The sequence below is a fragment of the Pipistrellus hanaki genome, assembly GCF_964339955.1.
Source record: "Pipistrellus hanaki genome assembly, chromosome: 15".
In the NCBI taxonomy this organism is placed as follows: Eukaryota; Metazoa; Chordata; class Mammalia; order Chiroptera; family Vespertilionidae; genus Pipistrellus; species Pipistrellus hanaki.
Window position 1 is genome coordinate 15,290,839 of NC_140517.1, and position 17,769 is coordinate 15,308,607.

The 17,769-nt window shown below is 57.7% G+C and overlaps 1 protein-coding gene across 1 annotated transcript in view; it reads left to right on the plus strand.

Annotated features, from left to right (window-relative positions):
- Positions 1 to 17,769, plus strand: part of VAC14 (VAC14 component of PIKFYVE complex) — a 90,596-nt gene that overhangs the window by 23,059 nt on the left and 49,768 nt on the right. The window contains exons 10-12 of the mRNA XM_084906716.1: positions 506 to 569; positions 6,922 to 7,066; positions 7,329 to 7,394. Coding sequence (XP_084762842.1) covers positions 506 to 569; positions 6,922 to 7,066; positions 7,329 to 7,394 — 275 coding nt within the window. The remainder of the gene's footprint in view (positions 1 to 505; positions 570 to 6,921; positions 7,067 to 7,328; positions 7,395 to 17,769) is intronic.

Genomic DNA, 17,769 nt, shown 5'->3' on the forward strand with positions numbered 1-17,769 from the left:
TAGCTGGCAGCTGTTTAGCCTTTTCGGGAATTGCCGGTCTGGTTTCCATTCCCGCCAGCAGTGTGTAAAGCTTCCAGTTTCCCCACATCCTCACCACCAAGCGTTACTATTACCTCTCGTGTGTGTTAGCCATGGGAGTGGGTGTGGAGTGGTATCTCATTGCGGTTTTTGCGTTGCATGTACCTGGCGGCTAACGATGTTGAGCGTCCCAGAAGTCACTTTTAACATCCATTGCCCGCGGGCCAGGAGTCCCTTCTGACCTTTCCCAGATGAGTCCAGTGCTGGTGTCCCTCTCCTTGTGAGGTCACGTGCCTCAACTCGTCCGAGCCCGGGTCCTAGCCCCACGCTTTGGGAATGAGCAGCCATGGTGTGTCCATGTTCCTTTTCAAGGGCTGGAGTCCAGGTGCGGGGGGCCGAGAGTCTGTGTTTTTTATAACCGGGATCTTGTTCACTCAAAAGGCCCAGCAGCCTTTAGCATGACGCATTGTTCCTCTTACTCTCCCAGGAGGCCCCGATGTTTCTTGTGACTCCAGCTTCAGTAGTGGCATCAGTGTCTTCTCTCCAGCCAGGTGAGTGGGTTGTTCAGCCAGAGGTGCTTGTGAAAAGCGAGCAGCCTAGACCTTTCTGGGTGCAAACCGCGTGGGGCCACCGCTCATGGGCACAGGAGGTGCCTGGTGAGGGGATCTGAGACCCGGATCAAGCCTCTCTCCCCCAGCTCTGATGGACAGATAGCTGTCTGAGGGGAGTGGGGATTAGAAGCTCCTGCAGGTCAGAAGCATAACTAATGCGTGGCGACTACAGGACACTTGCAGTCACCGCTGCCCAGCACCTTTTCCTGTCCAGGAGGACGTGGGGCTGACAAGACTGACGATGGGAAGGCTGTGTGAGGACAGGCTGGGTTACAGGCGGCAATTGGTGGAGTCTAAGAGTGCACGGACATGGACTGGACAGCAGCGGTGTCCTCTTCTAGGCTCCTGGGTTGGCTGTAATTGCACAGCCTTCCACATGGGGGCAGTGCAGGCCAAGCATGGAGATCATTCCCTTCCCTGCCAGCCCCCTCCCTAGTCTGCAGGGTGAGGGCATTCCCCTGGGAAGGAATTATCACCGTGCTGTCCTTGTCTGAGTGATTCTAAGGACGTGGCCTATCTCGCTTTTCCCTTCGGTGGAATTGGCATTGGTGGGGCCGGAGTGGATAGCGATTCTCCTGCAAAGGGTTTCTTCCCTTTGAACTCAGGCCTGGGAAACCAGTCCCTCAGGAAGGAAAAATGTGCACTCGGTCCCAAGAGGCTCTGTTCTCCCCAGACTCTTGGATCTTCCCTCCTTTTATATCATTTTCCACTTATTCTTACCTTTAAGGACCTGTGCATGTTTTCTAAGTGTGCGGGTGCTGGTTTATAAACATGCACTGCTCCTAGGACCATTCGCAAGTCGTTCAAGCAAACCAGTAAGCTTCCTTCATCCACTCGTTTCAGTTAGGTGCCGTGCGCTCCTGCACCTGCCTGTGGGTCCCAGAGGGGAGATACCACCCTTTAACATGGTCCTTGACCTTGAGGTTCTCTGTGGGGAGGCAGAGAAATAATCCGGAAGTTACCAGAAAGGGTGGTGATTGCTATGACGGGGACTCTGGTGTGGGGGGCGAGCGATAGCGCTGAGCTGCGGCTGGAATGGTGGCTGGTGGGGATGAGCACTCAACGGCTGCGTGGTTCCTAAGCCCTTGCCGTGCCAGCTACTTTGTGCCACATCATTAGACTTTGCCGACGTTTCAGTCCCTTGGGGTCCGTGGTATTATTGTCTCCACGTTAGGGCTGAGGAGGGACAGGAGATCCCGGAGCTGCTGAGCAGAGAACTCACGTAGGAAGGACTCGGGAGGGTACAGACCGGTCAGGAGGGCTAGAGGCTCAGCCTGAAGGGGTGGCAGCATAGGGAGGAAAGTTGGATCGATTTGATATCTGTTTTGAAGGTAGAAGTGACAGAATCTGCTAGTGGGGTGCAGTGAAAGGAGAGAAGTGACAGAAAGAATAACTTCTGGTCTGGGGCTTGAGCCAAATCAGGATGCCTGGTGTCATTTCCCAAGCCGGAAGGAGGGACAGGTGAGTGAGAGGGCTAGTCTGACAAAGGTGGCTCTGGACATCCCCTAGAGTGGTTAAGGGGGCAGGTGCGGGTGGTGAATTCTGGAACTTGGGGGAGAGGTCTGGATGGAGAAGCAGGGAGACAGTGTCCCACAGAGGACACAGACTGGTGTTCTGAGGCTGTGGGAGCCAGCGGTACAGGCGGGAGTGAGGGAGCAGACCTGTGGTTTAGAAGACCCTCTGGCATCCGGGGAGGATAGGTGAGGGAGAGAGCAGACTGACCGCGGAGAGACCTGTTGCAGACGGGTCTCTGTAACTGAGGCCACAGGGATTGTCCTAGTCCATGGGAGTCCATGCCCACCCCCTCTCTTTCTTTCTCTCTCTCTCTCTCTTAGTGGAGTCCCACTTTCTCTCTTAGTGGAGTCCCTCCTCTCTCGTAGTGGAGTCCCACTTTCTAGGCGTCCATCCTGGCTCCACCTTGCCGGGTTTGCTGCCCTGGGCAAACAGCTTGAGTTCTCGCGGCCTCAGCTCTCTCGTCTGGAGACTGGGTGTGACGATGGTACCTCCTTCGCAAAGGCCTGAGCTTACATGAGCTGAGTGAGCCGTGTCTAGCACAGAGGATGGGCCTGGCCCACAGAAAGCACTTCCCACTCCAGCCGTAATTGTTACCACGGGGACCGTTATCAGCCCCGCTCTACCAGTGAAGAAACAGGCCAGGGAGGTTGACTTTTGCCCGAAGTCATTCAGCTAATTAGTGGCCAGGGTGGAACTCCCGAACCCTCGCGGGAACCTCTGATGCTCGTGGCTGCAGAGCCGCAGGAGCTCCGTGGATTGCTTAACCCCCTGACCAGGAGCTGACAGGCTTTCCGTGTGAGCAGGCTTCTGCTCTGATGCTGAGGACATTCAGGACAGGTCCCTGGAAAGCCGGGGCCCTGTCCGTGACCTAGGCAAGCACATAGATCTAGAAATCGTGCTTCCCAGCTTTTCAGCATCTGCTGATTGGAAAAAAGATAGAAAAACTCTCTCTTTCTTTTTTTTCTTTTTTTTAGTTTTAGTTTTAGCTTCCTTTTGATTTGGTTAGAGATGTGACATATGAGTACAATAAAGAGTTAGACATTACAGAAATAAAGTGCTGCCTCCCAGAGAGAACCACTGGAATTCGTCGTTATTTATAGGTGGTATCGGAAGCATTATTCAGTAAAGAGGTATTTTAATAGCCACTGTAGCGCCATGCCTTTGGAAATTGTAGCACATATACGAAGCAAGACATTCGTTATGAGATGCTTTATGAAAAAACGCTCGGTGAAAATGGGGTTTTGCAGACACCTTGAAATAACTCAGAAGCCCCAAGAGTGATTAGTCTAGACTTTTTGGAACCCACGCAGAAACGTGTTTTAAACTGAGTAAGCCAGGGCGGGGGGTGCCCCACCTCGGGCTCCAGCCCTGCAGCTCAGGGGCTGAGCACGCCACGCAGCCTGCACTCTCCAGGAAGGGCCCATGTTTCCAGAGCCCTCGCTCCCCACTGAGCATGCTCAGAGCCCAGCGCACAGCAGTGTCTCCCCCCTCCCCTCCCCCCCAACCTGGTGAGCAGCCCAGAGCTGCCTCAGAGACAGGTGGGATCATCACTTGTCCTGTTCCCGGCACTGAGATCAGTCTCCTGGGGCGTGTCTGCTTCCCTCGACCGTCACCTCCAGCCAGCCACTGAAGTGACACCCAGGGAGAGTGTCTCCAGCTGAGAAATGAGTTCTCTGTGCCTCTCTCAGCCTCAGTCCATTGAAGGATCAGGGTACATGAACTGTGAGGTCCTTTCAGGTATAAGGCTGTGGTTGACACTGTTATATGTTATGCCCAGACTTCGTGATCCCCCAAGGACCACCAGGGAGCCAAGTCCGATGCAATAAACAAAAGAGCCTTCACCATGCTAGCATGGGCCCTTCCCACCAACGCCGGCAGCATGGCGGAAGAGAGTGAATTTCTCCCAGTCCAGGGGTTTTGAGGGCCAGGGATAACTCCGCCCTGCGGGGTGGAGTCGGGAGCTCATCCTTGCCCCGCCCTGCCCTCTCAACACCTACGCCTCCAGCAGTCTGAAGTGCCATGTCTGGGAGGTGTGCTGTGAGAAAAGCCAGAGGCTCTCATGCCAGTTCGCATACAGACTCCTTAAAATCCCCCCTTTGTTACTTGGCCCTGACAGTGCCACCTGAGGGATGCCATGGGCTGGTTCTTGCTTCCTGCCCTCAAAGACACTGAGCTGGCCAGAAGCATCTCAGAATCACTGTGAATGAAAGAACATTGCTGTCCAAGGACCATCCAGCCTGCGCCCCTTCAGATCGCTAGATTTGGGGTTTCCCCCAGAGATACCAGCTTCCCCAGTGTCCTCTCTCCCTAATGGGGGCTTCGTCTGCCCTCCTGATGAGAAGATACACTGAAAAGTGTGTGTGACAACCCCTTTCTCCCTCCACCCTGTGGGGCTGCCATCCTGCTGCCCCTGCCAGGGGTCAGTTGGAACCGATGCCACCGTGGACTCTCCTGAGCCTGGCTCCTTCGGGCAGTGGGTGCCCTGTGGTCAGGGAGTCCAGCCTGGACTCAGACTGCCCAAGCTCCGGCTCCACCACTTCCTGGCTGTGTAACCTTGGACAGGTTACTGACGACTCTGTGCTTCCGTTTCCCGTCTGCAGAACGGGAATATCATTGTATGGGCCTGAGGGCAATAATGAGGCTCTGCAGGGACAGAGCTCGGCACAGGCCTGACAGAGTATTTACCCAAGAAACGTGCGTTATCATTTCCAATACCACATCCTCCTCGTGGTTATCAGAGCCCTGCGTCTCCCTGCCCCCCCCAGCCCAGGTTCATACACACCCCGGGGCCTGAACTGCCAGGGTTTGGCACTGCCTTCCTCCCCACCAGCAGCTCAGGACAGTGCTACCTCCGTGCAGCCCAGTCCCCAGGCAGGCAGAAACCAGGCCCTCCTCCCAGGGGAGTCATGGCGCAGGCACGGGTGCTCCTTCGCAGCCAGCCGGCAGCCAGAACACGCCGCTTCTGCTGGGGAAAGGGACTCACCCGGGCCTGACCTGGGGCTTGGGGAGTGCGGGAAGCTGGGTGGGGGGTTGGTTGCTGTTCATTCCCTCTGCCTCCGAGCTCCTGCCTTGGTGAGGCCCTGGGCTGTGCAGGCTCCTGGAGCTCCTGCAGCCCGGGTCCCGCTGGCAGGGAGAAGAGCAGGGAGGGAGCTCACCGCAAAGAGCCGGTAGGGGCCAGCAGGATGGGAAAAGCAGAACTTGAAGATAAGTAGATCGTGCAGGGAGAGGGAACGTCTAGCAAATGGTTAGACAAAGAGAAATGCTTAGGAAGCCCTGAGTGGGTTGGTGTGGAGCTGTGCCGTCCATGCACATGCAGAAGCCAGTGTCCCACGTGGCTCGCGAGCCTTGGGCACAAGAGAAATAGAAGGCACCTTGTCAGTGACCTCTGTGTTTGATATCAGTTACATGTTGAAAGGGTAATGTTTGGGGCATATTGGGTTAATTAAAATGTGTTCATTTCCCCTGTTTCTTTTTACTTCTTAATACAAAACCGGGAAACGTTAAATTCCACATGTGGCTCCCGTTGTATTTCTCCTGGACAGTGAGCATGAAAGAGAGGTTGAATGAGAGGGTGGTGGGAGCCCACAGGTGCCGCCCCACGTGGTCTGTGCAGGAGTTCCCCGTCTGTGTAAGGCCACCCGGGTCCTAGATGCTGGGTGTCCTTGGGAGGCCCCGGAACTCCCCACTTCGGGGCTCTCGGGGAAGTCTCAGGGGCAGCCCTGGCCAGAGGCTCTGGCTTTGTGCTGCCAGAGGATGGACGTGCCCAGCGTAGCCCCGAAACGAGCACTGTGGGGAATCATCAAACCATATTAAGTAGCAGTTCCGTTTAGCACTTACAAAGCTCAGAGCCTTGCCCTTTAGGAATTCACATCAAATAAGCTTCAGAGAAGCTGCTGGCGAGTTAGGGAAGCACAGGCACCGAGTTCCTGGCGCAAATGAATAATTGAGCAGCCTGGAAATACCACGGAAGACTGTTCTGTGCAGGCGGGAACTGAGGCCCTGTCACTCCTGTCGTGGCCCCCCGGGGGCGAATGCAGTGTGACGCACAGCCCCTCCCTAGCATCCTCGGGTTTTCTGCCCATGCCGTCCCATCCCCGAAAACTCCAGCCTCTGGGCCCATGCTTCCATGTCCCAGCAGCCCCAGCCCTCCGGAGACCAGCAGGGCTTTGGCCAGTCAGGCCCGTGTCCATGTCCCACTGAAGCAAAGCACGTCCAGACAGCTGCGCTTCTCAGGCCGAGGCCGACCTCCCGGCCAACGGGAATGTCACAGTTTCAGAGGCAACTCAAGGCTGCTTGCTTAGGCCGCCCCTGTGCTGAGTGCCCTGGGGGCCAACAGACAAGAAGCCGCGGTCCCTGTCCTCCCCTGAGCAGTGTTCTAAGGCGCTGTGGGGCTAAGGGGTGTTGGCAGGGCCTTTTCCTGGACTTTGTGGACGAGGTGGCTTTATTTATCACACAGGGTCCGGACTGAATGTGCTGAGGGCGCTCCCTGGCCTTCAGCCCTGAGGCCTGCGGGGCCCAGCTCAGTGACACTCGAGAGGTTTTCTACTGTAGCAGCGAGGCCAAGAAAAGGGGGAGTGGGTGGGCCCCCAGCAGCCTGCCCCCTTCCTCCCGGTGTGGCTTCCAGGAGGGAGAGAAAAGGCCTGGTGACCGTGTGTGCGTCTGCGCTCTACGCCAGGGGAGCGGGCAGGACGTGGTTCTGAGTGTGCGGGGCGGGGTGGGTGGTGCGGGCTCTCTGGGGAGGGCTGCCGTGGCCTCAGCTCCTCGGTCTCGCCCCCAGCGCTGAGAGGGTCCCGGTCACCCTCCACCTGGACGGGATTGTGCAGGTGCTGAACTGCCACCTCAGCGACATGGCCATCGGCATGATGACCCGGATCGCCGTCCTAAAGTGGCTTTACCACCTCTACATCAAGACTCCCCGCAAGGTGAGCCCCAGCCTCGTGGGCCCAGAGGTCCCTCCCAGCCCGGGGCGGTTCCCGGGTCCACCTTGGTTCCGAGGGCCTGCGCCTGCATGTAGGGTCTGGGTCACTGCAGCTCTGGAGAAACCCTGCATGCAGGGGAGTGGCAGGTGCTTGAGGAGCCGTCAGTGTCGGGGGTGGGGAAGGTGGTCCGTGCAGGGGGCCCTGCCCGAGCTGAGCCCAGGCCCGGAGCGAGGGAGCTCACGGCGCCCTGCTCTCCGCCCCGCAGATGTTCCGGCACACGGACAGCCTCTTCCCCATCCTCCTGCAGACGCTGTCGGATGAATCTGATGAGGTAAGTGCACAGCACCCCTCCCCTGTGACGTGGCTTCCTGGCCAGCCCTTTGAATGACGTGGGCTCTCGTAGCTGAGAGGTGCTTGTTTTGTTCTCTTAAAGCAACACCCAGAAAGTACCCTGGCCCTCATACCTGGTAAGATGCCCAGGCAGAGGGAAAGCTGTGTTTGCTGCCCTTGGCTTTGAGAGTAAGGAGTCCTCCTCTGTTGGCACCCTGGGTCAGGGCATCTGCGAGGAAACCAGTCTGCACAGGCAGCTCTCTGGCCCAGGATGGCAGTGGAGAGTGACAACGGGGAGCATGACTGTGGGTCAGGCGCCGAGTGCTCCGTCTGGCCTTGCTTCATTGCCTGAACTTGAGCAAGTCACGTCTCGACCCTGCGTCTCTTTTCTCCCATGTACAGTAGGGTAGTAAGAGCACATGGGTGGTGAGAATGAAACACTTCTCGGAACATGCCTCCATGCCAGGCTGTGTGCACGCTGAGCACTGTGAGGGCTGGTCGTGCTGTTCATTGCAACTAGGCTCCATTTTGACCTCAGGTTTGAAGTTGGAACCTTCTGCTTTGCTTTGTTGGGGTCACCAAGAGCTGCTGGTGCAAAGGCCCAGAGTCTGGCCCAGATCCCAGGCAGCGGAGTAACCCCGAGTGGGGAGCTGGCCGATGGGGGGAGCTGGGCTCTGGGTCCTTCTGCCATCTGAGGGCTCCTCCAGCCGCACACCTTTCCCCACACCGTTCTCGGCAGCGCTCTGTTCCGGGGAGCTAGGGAAGGTGAGTCCTTTTTCAGGGCAGGATTTGCAGCTGAGCATTGCCACTTGCCAGGGTGGCATCTCGCCGCCACCCACGCCAGCTCCAGGCTGCAGGGCAGATGCTGGCTGCTGGGCCTTGGCACCCCTCCTCCTTCTTCCAGGCCCTGGGCAGCCGTGGGCTCCGGGCAGAGCTGTGGTCCTCCACGAGGCTGTGGGTCCTGACTACAGACTCGCACAGTGCCCACTGGGAACATGGGAGTGGACAAGGGCTGGGAGGTAGGGGAGAGAGGGACGTGGCACACAGCTTCCTATGGAGTAAGCCACCTCGGTCCTCCCTGGGCTGGTACCAGGCTGGGTGGGCGCTGTGCCACGGCAGCTGTCCTCAGCCTACACCTAAGCTGAAAGGAGATGCAGACAAGCAGATGTCTGCCCCTAGGTCCTCTAAGGCAGCGGTTGCCAACCGGTGGTCCGTGGACCACTGATGATCCGTGAGGTCCGAAAGGTTGGCGACTGCTGCTCTAAGGTAATCGGTGTTTCCAGAAAAATCCGAAACGGATGGTCTGGGAATCTGCCCTTGACCCTTCCTGCGTGCCCACCACATTCACACACACATTCAAGCAGCCACACACGTGCGCAGCCACACACCCTCTCTCCCTTTCCCCACCACCACTGCAGTGCGAGCCCAGGTGGGCTTGGCCCCTTTCCGCCTGGATTGAGTGACTCACTACACAGTCACAGCCCTCATTTCAATACAAAAAGGAAGAGAAGAGCTTGGCTGATTGGCTCCTTCCCTGGGATCTCACTGGAAGCAGCTGAGTCCTCAGTCTTTTAAATGGAGCTGGTTAATCCCATCCAGCCTCTGCTTGCAGTTGGTTTTGTGTGCTGAGCCTTAGAGGGATGGAAGGAGATGCAGTCCATTAAGCAGCTCTGTTCAGGCCTCCGCTGTGGAAACTCCATTTGCTGAAGCTCCAAATGTTGTCAGAGCTCTGGGGCACATCTCGTGGGCCTTGGGCGCGGCTAGGATGGCACCTGCTCTTGGGGACAGTTGCGGGGGTGGGATGGGGTGGGGTGGGGAGGAAAGAGTCCCTGCTTTCCCTCTAGGGAATGGTTGGGACCTCGGTAAACAGTGGTGCCACATCCTGCTTCTTCACCAAAATCACATTCCTAAGCGCCCCCTGCCCAGTCTCTCTGGCGACTTTGAGGGCTTACTGGGTACTTGGCAATGGACATGAACAAGACAATGTCCCCTTCTCCTGCGGTATCTCGAACAGCCCTGATTTCAACTCAGAACTCCCTGGGGTTCAAGACCCTGAAGGCCATTCAGTTGAATGAAACTACAGCCAAACGGGGGTGGGGGTAGGAATGGGGCGGGGGGAACCTTCCTATTAAAGGCTCCTGGAGTCTAACGGACCCAACAGTCCCTGCAAGGTCCTTTGTCCAGCCGGGGGCCTCAAGGCACAGCTCTTCCCACAGCTTGTATGATTCTTAATAGCAGCTTCCTGTCTGAAGCCATTACTCTGCCAGGGGCTGCTACACCCTTCACTCGGAGTATTGAGCGAGGCCTCAGCAATTCTCTGGGAGAGTCCTTTTTGCAGTTCAGAAAGCAAAGGCGTTGGGAGGTTAAGTAGCTTGCACACAGCTGGGATGTGGTGGAGCACCCTCAGAACCAGGTCTGTTGGACTCCAAAGCCTATTCCTTCAGTCCCATAACTACCATGCCTGTGTTTCACCCCATGTGGCCTGGCTATCCCTTCAGAACCAGCTGGGGAGATGGGGGGCTCGTATCTGATTGTATCATCCTCCTCATTTCTGGCCACTTTCTCTTGTTCTACAAGTTCTTGAGAAGAGTTCTGCTTGGGGTGTTAAGGGATGTGTATTCTGAGAAAGGTCTCCCTTTAGCCCCCAGACCCTTTGTCCACTTTTCTTATTGATTTCTAGAAGCTCTTTGTATATTGGAGACATTAGATTCATCATCTCATTGCAAATGTTTTCCTCTCCCAGTATGTTTGTGATTAACGCACGTGCTTCTCGCCCTTGGTGAGAGCCGCTGGCCTCAGGAGACGAGTGTACGCAGGTGTTAATGATGCAAGAGCTGGGCTCAGGGAAGGGCGGGTGCAGACCTAGCTCTGCCCTCCACCAGGTTCCGTAGTCCCGCCAGCACCTGGCCCCGCCGGCATGTCTTGTCTGCTACTGGTCCTCCGTTCTGTACCGGTGCCAGCTCAGTAGTACACAGCCTTCTGACTCCTCAGTTGTCTCTGTTTTCCCATTGTTCAGGTTAAGTGGCTGTTTGCTCAGTACCGCCTGCTCCTTGCAGACTTTGTCTGAAATCCCCTTTTATCAGAAAGAACTTGAAGGAGTTAATTGATATTCTTAGCACCAGAACAGAAATCCTCCCATTAGCCAAAGATCCACTTACTTGTTTTCACGTGACAGTGTGCCCCGATTCAACAGCGTGGAACGCAGGGCACATGCTCAGAGCTTCCTACTGGATGCTGGTGGGGAGCGGGGGCCCCCCTGCCCCTGCCGGGAAGATGCAGTTGTTGGCTGCCTCCCGAGCCTGAGCTGCCTGAGTGAGCTCTACCCGAAAGCCCCACGGGTCCTCTCCATGTTCTGACGGTGTGGCTGGCCCGGGAGGGGTCTCAGGTCACCCCTCACCCCCACCCCACTCCCAAGCACAGCTATCTCCACCCGCATTTAAAACCCTCAAGGTGTGACGGTGGGTTCTTGTCATTGTACATTTGTCCAAACCCACACTAGGTACACCAGGAGTCCTCATGTAAACTGTGGCTTTGGGGGGATAATGATGGCATCAGTGTAGGTTAATCAATTATATCCAGTGGGGGGGGGGGGGGTGGTGGACGGTGATGATAATGGGAGAGGCTATGCAGGGGCAGGTGGATGTGGGAAATCTCGGTGCCTCCTGTTCAGTATTGCTGTATACCTAAAACTGCTCTAAGGAATAAAGACTATTTCAAACAAACAAACACATGTAGCATTTTTTTTTTCTTTCTTTCTTTTTTTAATATCAGTCTTAGGAGAGACCTGGAGGGAGGCTGGTTGCCTCTGACTGAATGTAGCATCCGGGCAGTTGGCCTCCAGGCCTGAGCTTGAATCCTAGCTCCCACCCCTTCTTCCCAGGGACCTTGGGCAGGGAGTCCAGCCTCCTTGATCTGATAGATGGGAATGATGATGTCTGCTCTTGCCTCATAGGCCCTTGTTTAAAGGGATGGTGAGCCCTAGCTGCTTTGGCTCAGTGGATAGAGCATTGGCCTGTGGACTGAAGGGCCATGGGTTCCATTCCCGTCAAGGGCACACATCTCGGTGGCAGGCATGCCCATCCCCAACCAAGGTCATGGCTCATGTGGGCAGCAACTAATGGATGTGTCTCACATCAATGTTTCTCTCCTCTCTGTCTCTCCCTCTCTTCCACTCTCTCTAAAAAAAAAAAAAAAAAACCAATGGAAAAATATCCTCGGGTGGGAGTTAACAAAAAATAAGCAAATAAAGGGATAGTGAAAGCTCCTGCCCACATGGGAACAGCCTGTCTGTCATTGCACGTTCTTTAGGGAGACGTTGGGGAATGGGCTTTTTACTGTGATGACCTCTTCCCACCCGGAGCAGGACTCATCCCGTTTACGTGAGTTGTCTAGTAAAGTTTCAGGGTCTTTTTTGTAGGTCTGACTCATTATGAAGTTTACTATTGGTGTTTCGTGGTTTTGTTGTGATTTTGAGTGGCATCCCTTTCTGATAATATTTTCTCTGCAGCGACAGTGCAGCCTGCTGGTGAAGAGCAGGGCTGTGGGGTCTAGAAGTCCCGGAGCCCTGTCCCGGGTTCTGCCACCTGTTGGTTGGCCTTGAGCAGGTGGCCTACCCTCTCCAAGCCCAGTTTCCTTACTCGAAAACCAAGAGTAATAGTGGAACCACCCTCCCAGGTGAGATCATGAATGTAAAATGCTCGACGCAGGCCCAGCAGGTGCAAACAAGCAGCAAATGTTAGCCCCTCTGGTGGAAGGGCCCAAGGGCAGGGACACTGAACTCAGGAAGATGGGCTCTGCGTTGCCCCAGAGCCTTCCTGCCTTGGCTTCAGCAGCAAAAGCTGGGACAGAAGCTGATCTTTGTCTTCGGACCACACAGGCCCCGGGCAGATGGCCAGAGTGGGCAGGGTGTTTGGGGGCTCATCATCCATCTCCAAATCTTAGAAAAAACAGGCAAAACAGTGGGCAGCAGAACTGGTGCCCTTCTCCCCTTTTCCACCTTCTCTGCCAGCCCCCTGCACCCCCCGCCCCCCGCCCTCTGTGGCGGAGCTGCTGGGCAGGACCAGGGCCCCGCTGTCGCAGGTTGTGTTGGCAGCCTCGCAGGTGGGAAGGCCCCCAGCACCGCTCGCCTGGGGAAAGGCGGAGGGTGACGGCATTGGCGGAGCACCGCAGCGGGGCCTCTTGCTGCCACACCCTTGCTCAGAAGCAAAACCTGCCGATTCCATTGAGATCCAGGGGGCACACCTCCCCAGACTTTGCTCAGCACCTCAGAACTGGGGTGCCCTTAACACTTACAGCAGATGTTTCCAGCCTAGAAGAAGCGCCCTTTCTCTCCCTAGGTTCAGAGCAACCATAAAGAGAATTGCTGATGGGAGTTGATAGCTTATGTGACTGGTATAGAAGCGGGGGGAGAGGGGGAAATGAGAACCCTGGAAATTTGGAGGGTCGGATTGTGAGGGCATTATTTGTGGCAGTGCTAGAGTTTCCAGCTCAGCAGCCTGCTAACTGCAGGAGAGCAAGGCTGGGCTGCAGCCATGACTTAGGAGGCTGGGGGACAGCCATGACTTAGGAGACTGGGTTAGGGGAGGACTAAGGAGTGATTTGAGGCACCTCACAAAAGCACTATGTACACCCCAGAAGGAGCAACGGGGCCTGTCCAGGGCAGGCCTCAGTCCCATGGAACATCTCACAAGTGCCCTGACCAGAGGGCAGGACCAGCACTGCCCCAGCCCTGGCTGAATCCTGAGAGAAGAGGGGCCATCAGCTGTGCTCTTCGGTGTAAAACTCAGCCCGTTACCCACTGTGCTCAGGGCGCTCGACCCCTCACCTGCAGGGGTGCTGCAGGGAACGGGCAGGGATGGATTGAGGGGCGGTTTGGGGGAGCAGGAAAGGGCTTCATCTGTTCTTATGGTCCAGGTCCCGGGAGAAGTGGGCAGAACTGAAGGGCTTCTCAAACCTCTCATAGGAGAGCTCACCAGGGCCCGAGAGAGAAACAGGTGGAGACTCGTGTTAGAGGCCAGCAGGGTGGCTGGCGCTGTGCTGTGACACCATGCTCACTCTGCCACCCTGACTGGCAGCCTGCGCCCAGCCCTCGGGACAGACCAGGGCACTGCCTTTGGCTTCCTGTCTAGGAGCGGAGCCCTGTCATCCCATCGTGTCCCTTGACTTTCCTTCTCCAAAGAAGCCTGTCATTTCGGTCTGGTGTGTGGTCAGCTGGGCCCCGGGGCTCATCCTTGCTAAAGGCATTGAGTGAGACAGCAGGGACTCGGCATGGGCTCCCACGGGAGGAGGCCCCCGACCGGAGCTCGCTGTGAGGAGGGGCTGGAAGGCTCTGAGTCCCCACACGCTCCTCTCCTGACTCGGGTTCCAAGGTGACTGGGCTGCCGTTGGAAACCAGCCATCCCTCATGTCTGCCCAGAAACGGGGGCTCCACTTCATTAGAGCCCCTTCGCTGGAGGGCGCCTTTGAAAGCCCCTGACAGCCCACCCAGCACCCCCACCCTGGCCCCGTTCGGAAACCGTGGTGGGTGCTGTGTGTCCGACCCCACGTGTCCGTGGGAGGGGCCTGGGACGAGGAGAGGGCGAAAACCCAAGTTTATGCGGTGGCTGTGCTGTTCAGGGCAGTGCATCCAGTGTCTTAATGAGCCTGCGGCGGCCTGGAGAGGGTTTAATTTTCCCCGGTGTGACATAAAAGGAAACGCAGGCGTGAGGAGGGAACTTGCCAAGGTCACACCGGCAGGAGCCAGAATTGGCAGTCGCGTCTGTCTGATTCCAGAACATCTAAAGCCCCACACGGGGTGTGCCCTCACTGCAGTGCCACGGCCCGGCGGGTGGGGGCACCGCTTTATCCGGGCCGCGCCTCCTACCCACCACGCCGGTCAGCGTTTCGTCCTTGACAGAGCGACATTCTGGTCGCACCTTCTCTCTGAGCGGTTGGCTGCGACCTGACCGGAGGCTGCCCTGGGCTGTGTGCTGACCCAGGGCCCCCAGCTCCCACCCGTCCTGTCCAGGAGGGGGCCCGTGGCCGGGACGCAGAGAGGGTGTGGGAAGCGGCCTGTGGGGAGCAGGAGGGCGGGCCTCTGGGCCACACTGTCCCGCTCTGTCTCCTCACCTCAGTTTCTTCCCTAAAATTCGGTTGGACTGGATTGTGTCAGCCCCATCCAGCTCCGGCTCTGTGTGGTCCTGACCCCGCTCCCCGGAATACTAATGCGGCTGCTCAAAGGTGGACAGTCTTCCGGAAGAATGGGGCTTGTTTTCCCTCCTCGTATCCTCGCCTCGGTGTTTATTCCGCTCCCGTTTCCATTCCATCCACTCTCCAGAACAAACCAAAACAACCCCCAGCTCCGAAGATTTCTTTCCCGTCAGATGGCATGACTGGGTCAGATGCCAGCCCAGGGAGCCGAGGGGTGGATGTCAGCGCCCAGAACTGGGTCCCTCTTGCCAGCGGCACCCCCCGCCCCCCAAGGTGGGGACCAAGCTGGGCCCCACAGGATCTTCCCGAGCAAGAGAGGCCTGGACCCGTTCCTGCTGCGCCCCCCGCGGCCCCGCCAGAGACACGGAGTCTTGTCCCTCAGCTCTCCCTGTGGCCGGCGTGTGACAAGGAAGAGGATGGGACCCCAGTCACGGGCCCCAGAGACACCAGGCCCCCACCGCCAGCAGAGAGGCACTGGCACTCACCACTAGGGGTCCTAGGAGGACTAAGCCCAGCAGGGTAACTGCCCCTGGCCAGAGGGACTCTGCTCCGTGTCTGCACTTTGCTGCACTTTGCGTCTTCGGTGCCCCACCTCAGCCACCCTCGAGCTGGCCTGGCAGTGTTCACTCCGGGATGGCAGGTCTGTGTGCCGGGTGTGTTTTATGTTTATTCTGTCTGGATCCCTTCCAGTGATGTGCAAGTAAGGACCCAGAGCCAGCACAGCAACTGGCTGAAGTGGGTTGTGCTGGGGGAGCCTGCTGCCTGCCCCCCCCCCCCATCTCCTGACCACAGAGGGGGGGCTGAGTTCTTTCCCATCGGCACAAGAACGAGTCCACAAAGGGGAGCTGAGCAGAAGCCCCACAGCAGAGCCACCCAACCAGGGCTGCCAGCAGAATCCCTGGAGCTTTTGAAAATGGAGATGTGCGTGAGAACCAAGGAGGGCCAGACCTCCTGACCTCCCTCAGGTGGGCCTGCTGCCTGGGCGCTGGCCCTCCTTGGTTCTCACGCACATCTCCGGTGGGGGACCGCCGGGAGGGACCAGCCTTAGGATCCTGCTGGGGCCCTGCGGGCCCTGCCCCTGCTCTCAGCCCTGATGCCCTCCCTCCACAGGCCTCAGAGCAGCCCGGCCGGGACCCCGTTTTCACCCTGTGCTCTAATCTGTGTTCGTGGCATCTTCAGAAACCAAAATTCCTCCCAAGATGTAGTCAGTTTTTCCCCTCTGGAGACGGCCTCAGCTGAGTCAGCTGAATTTCCCTGCCGGCGTCCTGCTGGCAGCTCAGAGCCCAGAGAGGCTGCTATGAGGTCGTCCCCCGGCTGCTCACAGGAAGAGCCGCCCCCCGCGCTCGCTTCCTCCACACCAGCCCCTGTGCTGGGCTTCGCTGAGCGTGCGTGGGCCTGGCTCATCTCTGTCGTGTTCCCCGCTTTACCCAAGAGGAAACCGGGCTCAGAGAAGTGCAGTAACTTGGTCAAGAGCTCAGCTCAGATGCTCCATGAAACCACGTTTGTCACGCGCACACCCCCCCACTCCTCCTGCGCATGTGTCGGAAGAGCCCTGTGCATTCTCTTAGCCCTCATCTCACTCTGGGGACAGGCTGTGTCCAGCACCTAGCAGGCCCTCGGAGACATTTATGAGAAAGTGAACAACTAGGAGGGGGGGAGGGTGGAGAGCTGATCCCACTCGGCCTGCCCCCTCCCCTGTGCCCTCCTGCTGGGACCTGGCCATGCCGAGCAGACAAGAAGCTGGGCCGGCTGGGGCTCAGTGTAGCAAGTGCACGGGGTTAAGGCAGAGACCTGGAGGCAGGCAGGACACCAGGGAGCTTTGCTGTTCTCCTGGTTGCCATGGACCGGTGCCCTGGAAACAGCTGGCCCCTCGGCTCATCGCCTGGTAACCGAGCCGTAACAGTGCCTGCGCTGCTGCAGTGCTGCCCTGGGCACAGCAGGCCCTTCCCCATCCCTGCCTGGCTCCTGGGGAGATTCATAGCCCTGGGGGCAGTGATTGGCATCGGCAGGAAGAAGACCCTAGGGGTGGGGGGGAAGGGGAGCTGGTGGGAGGGGTGTTTTAAGCTGCCAGAACCCACACTGTTATCTGCTGTTGGTAGAACTTAGCAGTAAGATTTAGGTGCGGGCCTTTTGCATATTTTTGCATATATGGCACAGAACTACTGGGGAAGGATTTCAGTTTATTAAAAATGAAAAAGAAGAGAAAGAGAGAGGAAGGAGTTGGAAGCCCCACAGCTTCCGTGCCTCTGCCCGTACTCTCCGCTCCGCTTCCAAGATTCAGGAGCGGCCCGGCCTGACCCAGATCTCAGGCTCCGCGCCCACTGCTCTGGGAAGAAGCATCAATTCAGCCTGAGTTCACTCTCCGGCCAGCACCTAGCGTGTCCCTTGGAAGCACTGGTACAGCATTCTCCTGGCCGGGAGTGCAGAGGGCCCGGCTTGGGGATTTCCTTCGCTCCTCACGGCTGGGAGGCTGAGCCAGGGGACATCCGGAGCACAAGCCGCACTTTGGACCAAAGTTTCTTAGAGATAGTGAGTAGCGTGAAGTGGGCGGCCTCTCTGACCATCCCCGAGGCAGAGCTTCTTCCGTCTCCTGCCTGGCACTGCGGGTCAGCAGGTACTTATCCAGCACCTGCCGATGCCTCCACCAGGGACCTCATGGTCAGGAGCCCGCGTGGGAGGCGAGGATGGGCCTCCAGGCCTAAGGGCCTGGCTGTGCACAGCTCTGGGTCTCCAGCCGTTTCTGCGTGGTGCAGGAGCAGGCAGCACCGAGCGGGCAGAGAAGGGACCTACCAGGAGTGGTTTTCCAGGGCTGGTCTGTGGATGAGGTGCTGGGACAGGGAGTGCCTGGGCGGACCATTAAGAGAAGGAAAGGAAACAGCCACCATCCCAGAGAGACTGTCCCTGGCGTGCTGGACGCAGCAGGTGGCAGCCTGCCGTGGCCCCATCCGGATGACCTCTCTCTCACCGAAAGGTGCCCTTTGCTGGCGTCAGGTCGCCTCCTACAAGGAAGGGCTTTCTCGGGAATGCCCTGGCTCCCTCGTGTTGGCTCCCCAAGCCCTGGCGGGTATGAACCCCGCACCACCTCCTCTGCGGCCTTCCCCTCAGAGTTGCTTTGTCAGATGTTTTGCACACCCAGTTGCCACTGACCCTTTCACTCCACTCCAGGATGAGGGACCAGCTGATGTGCC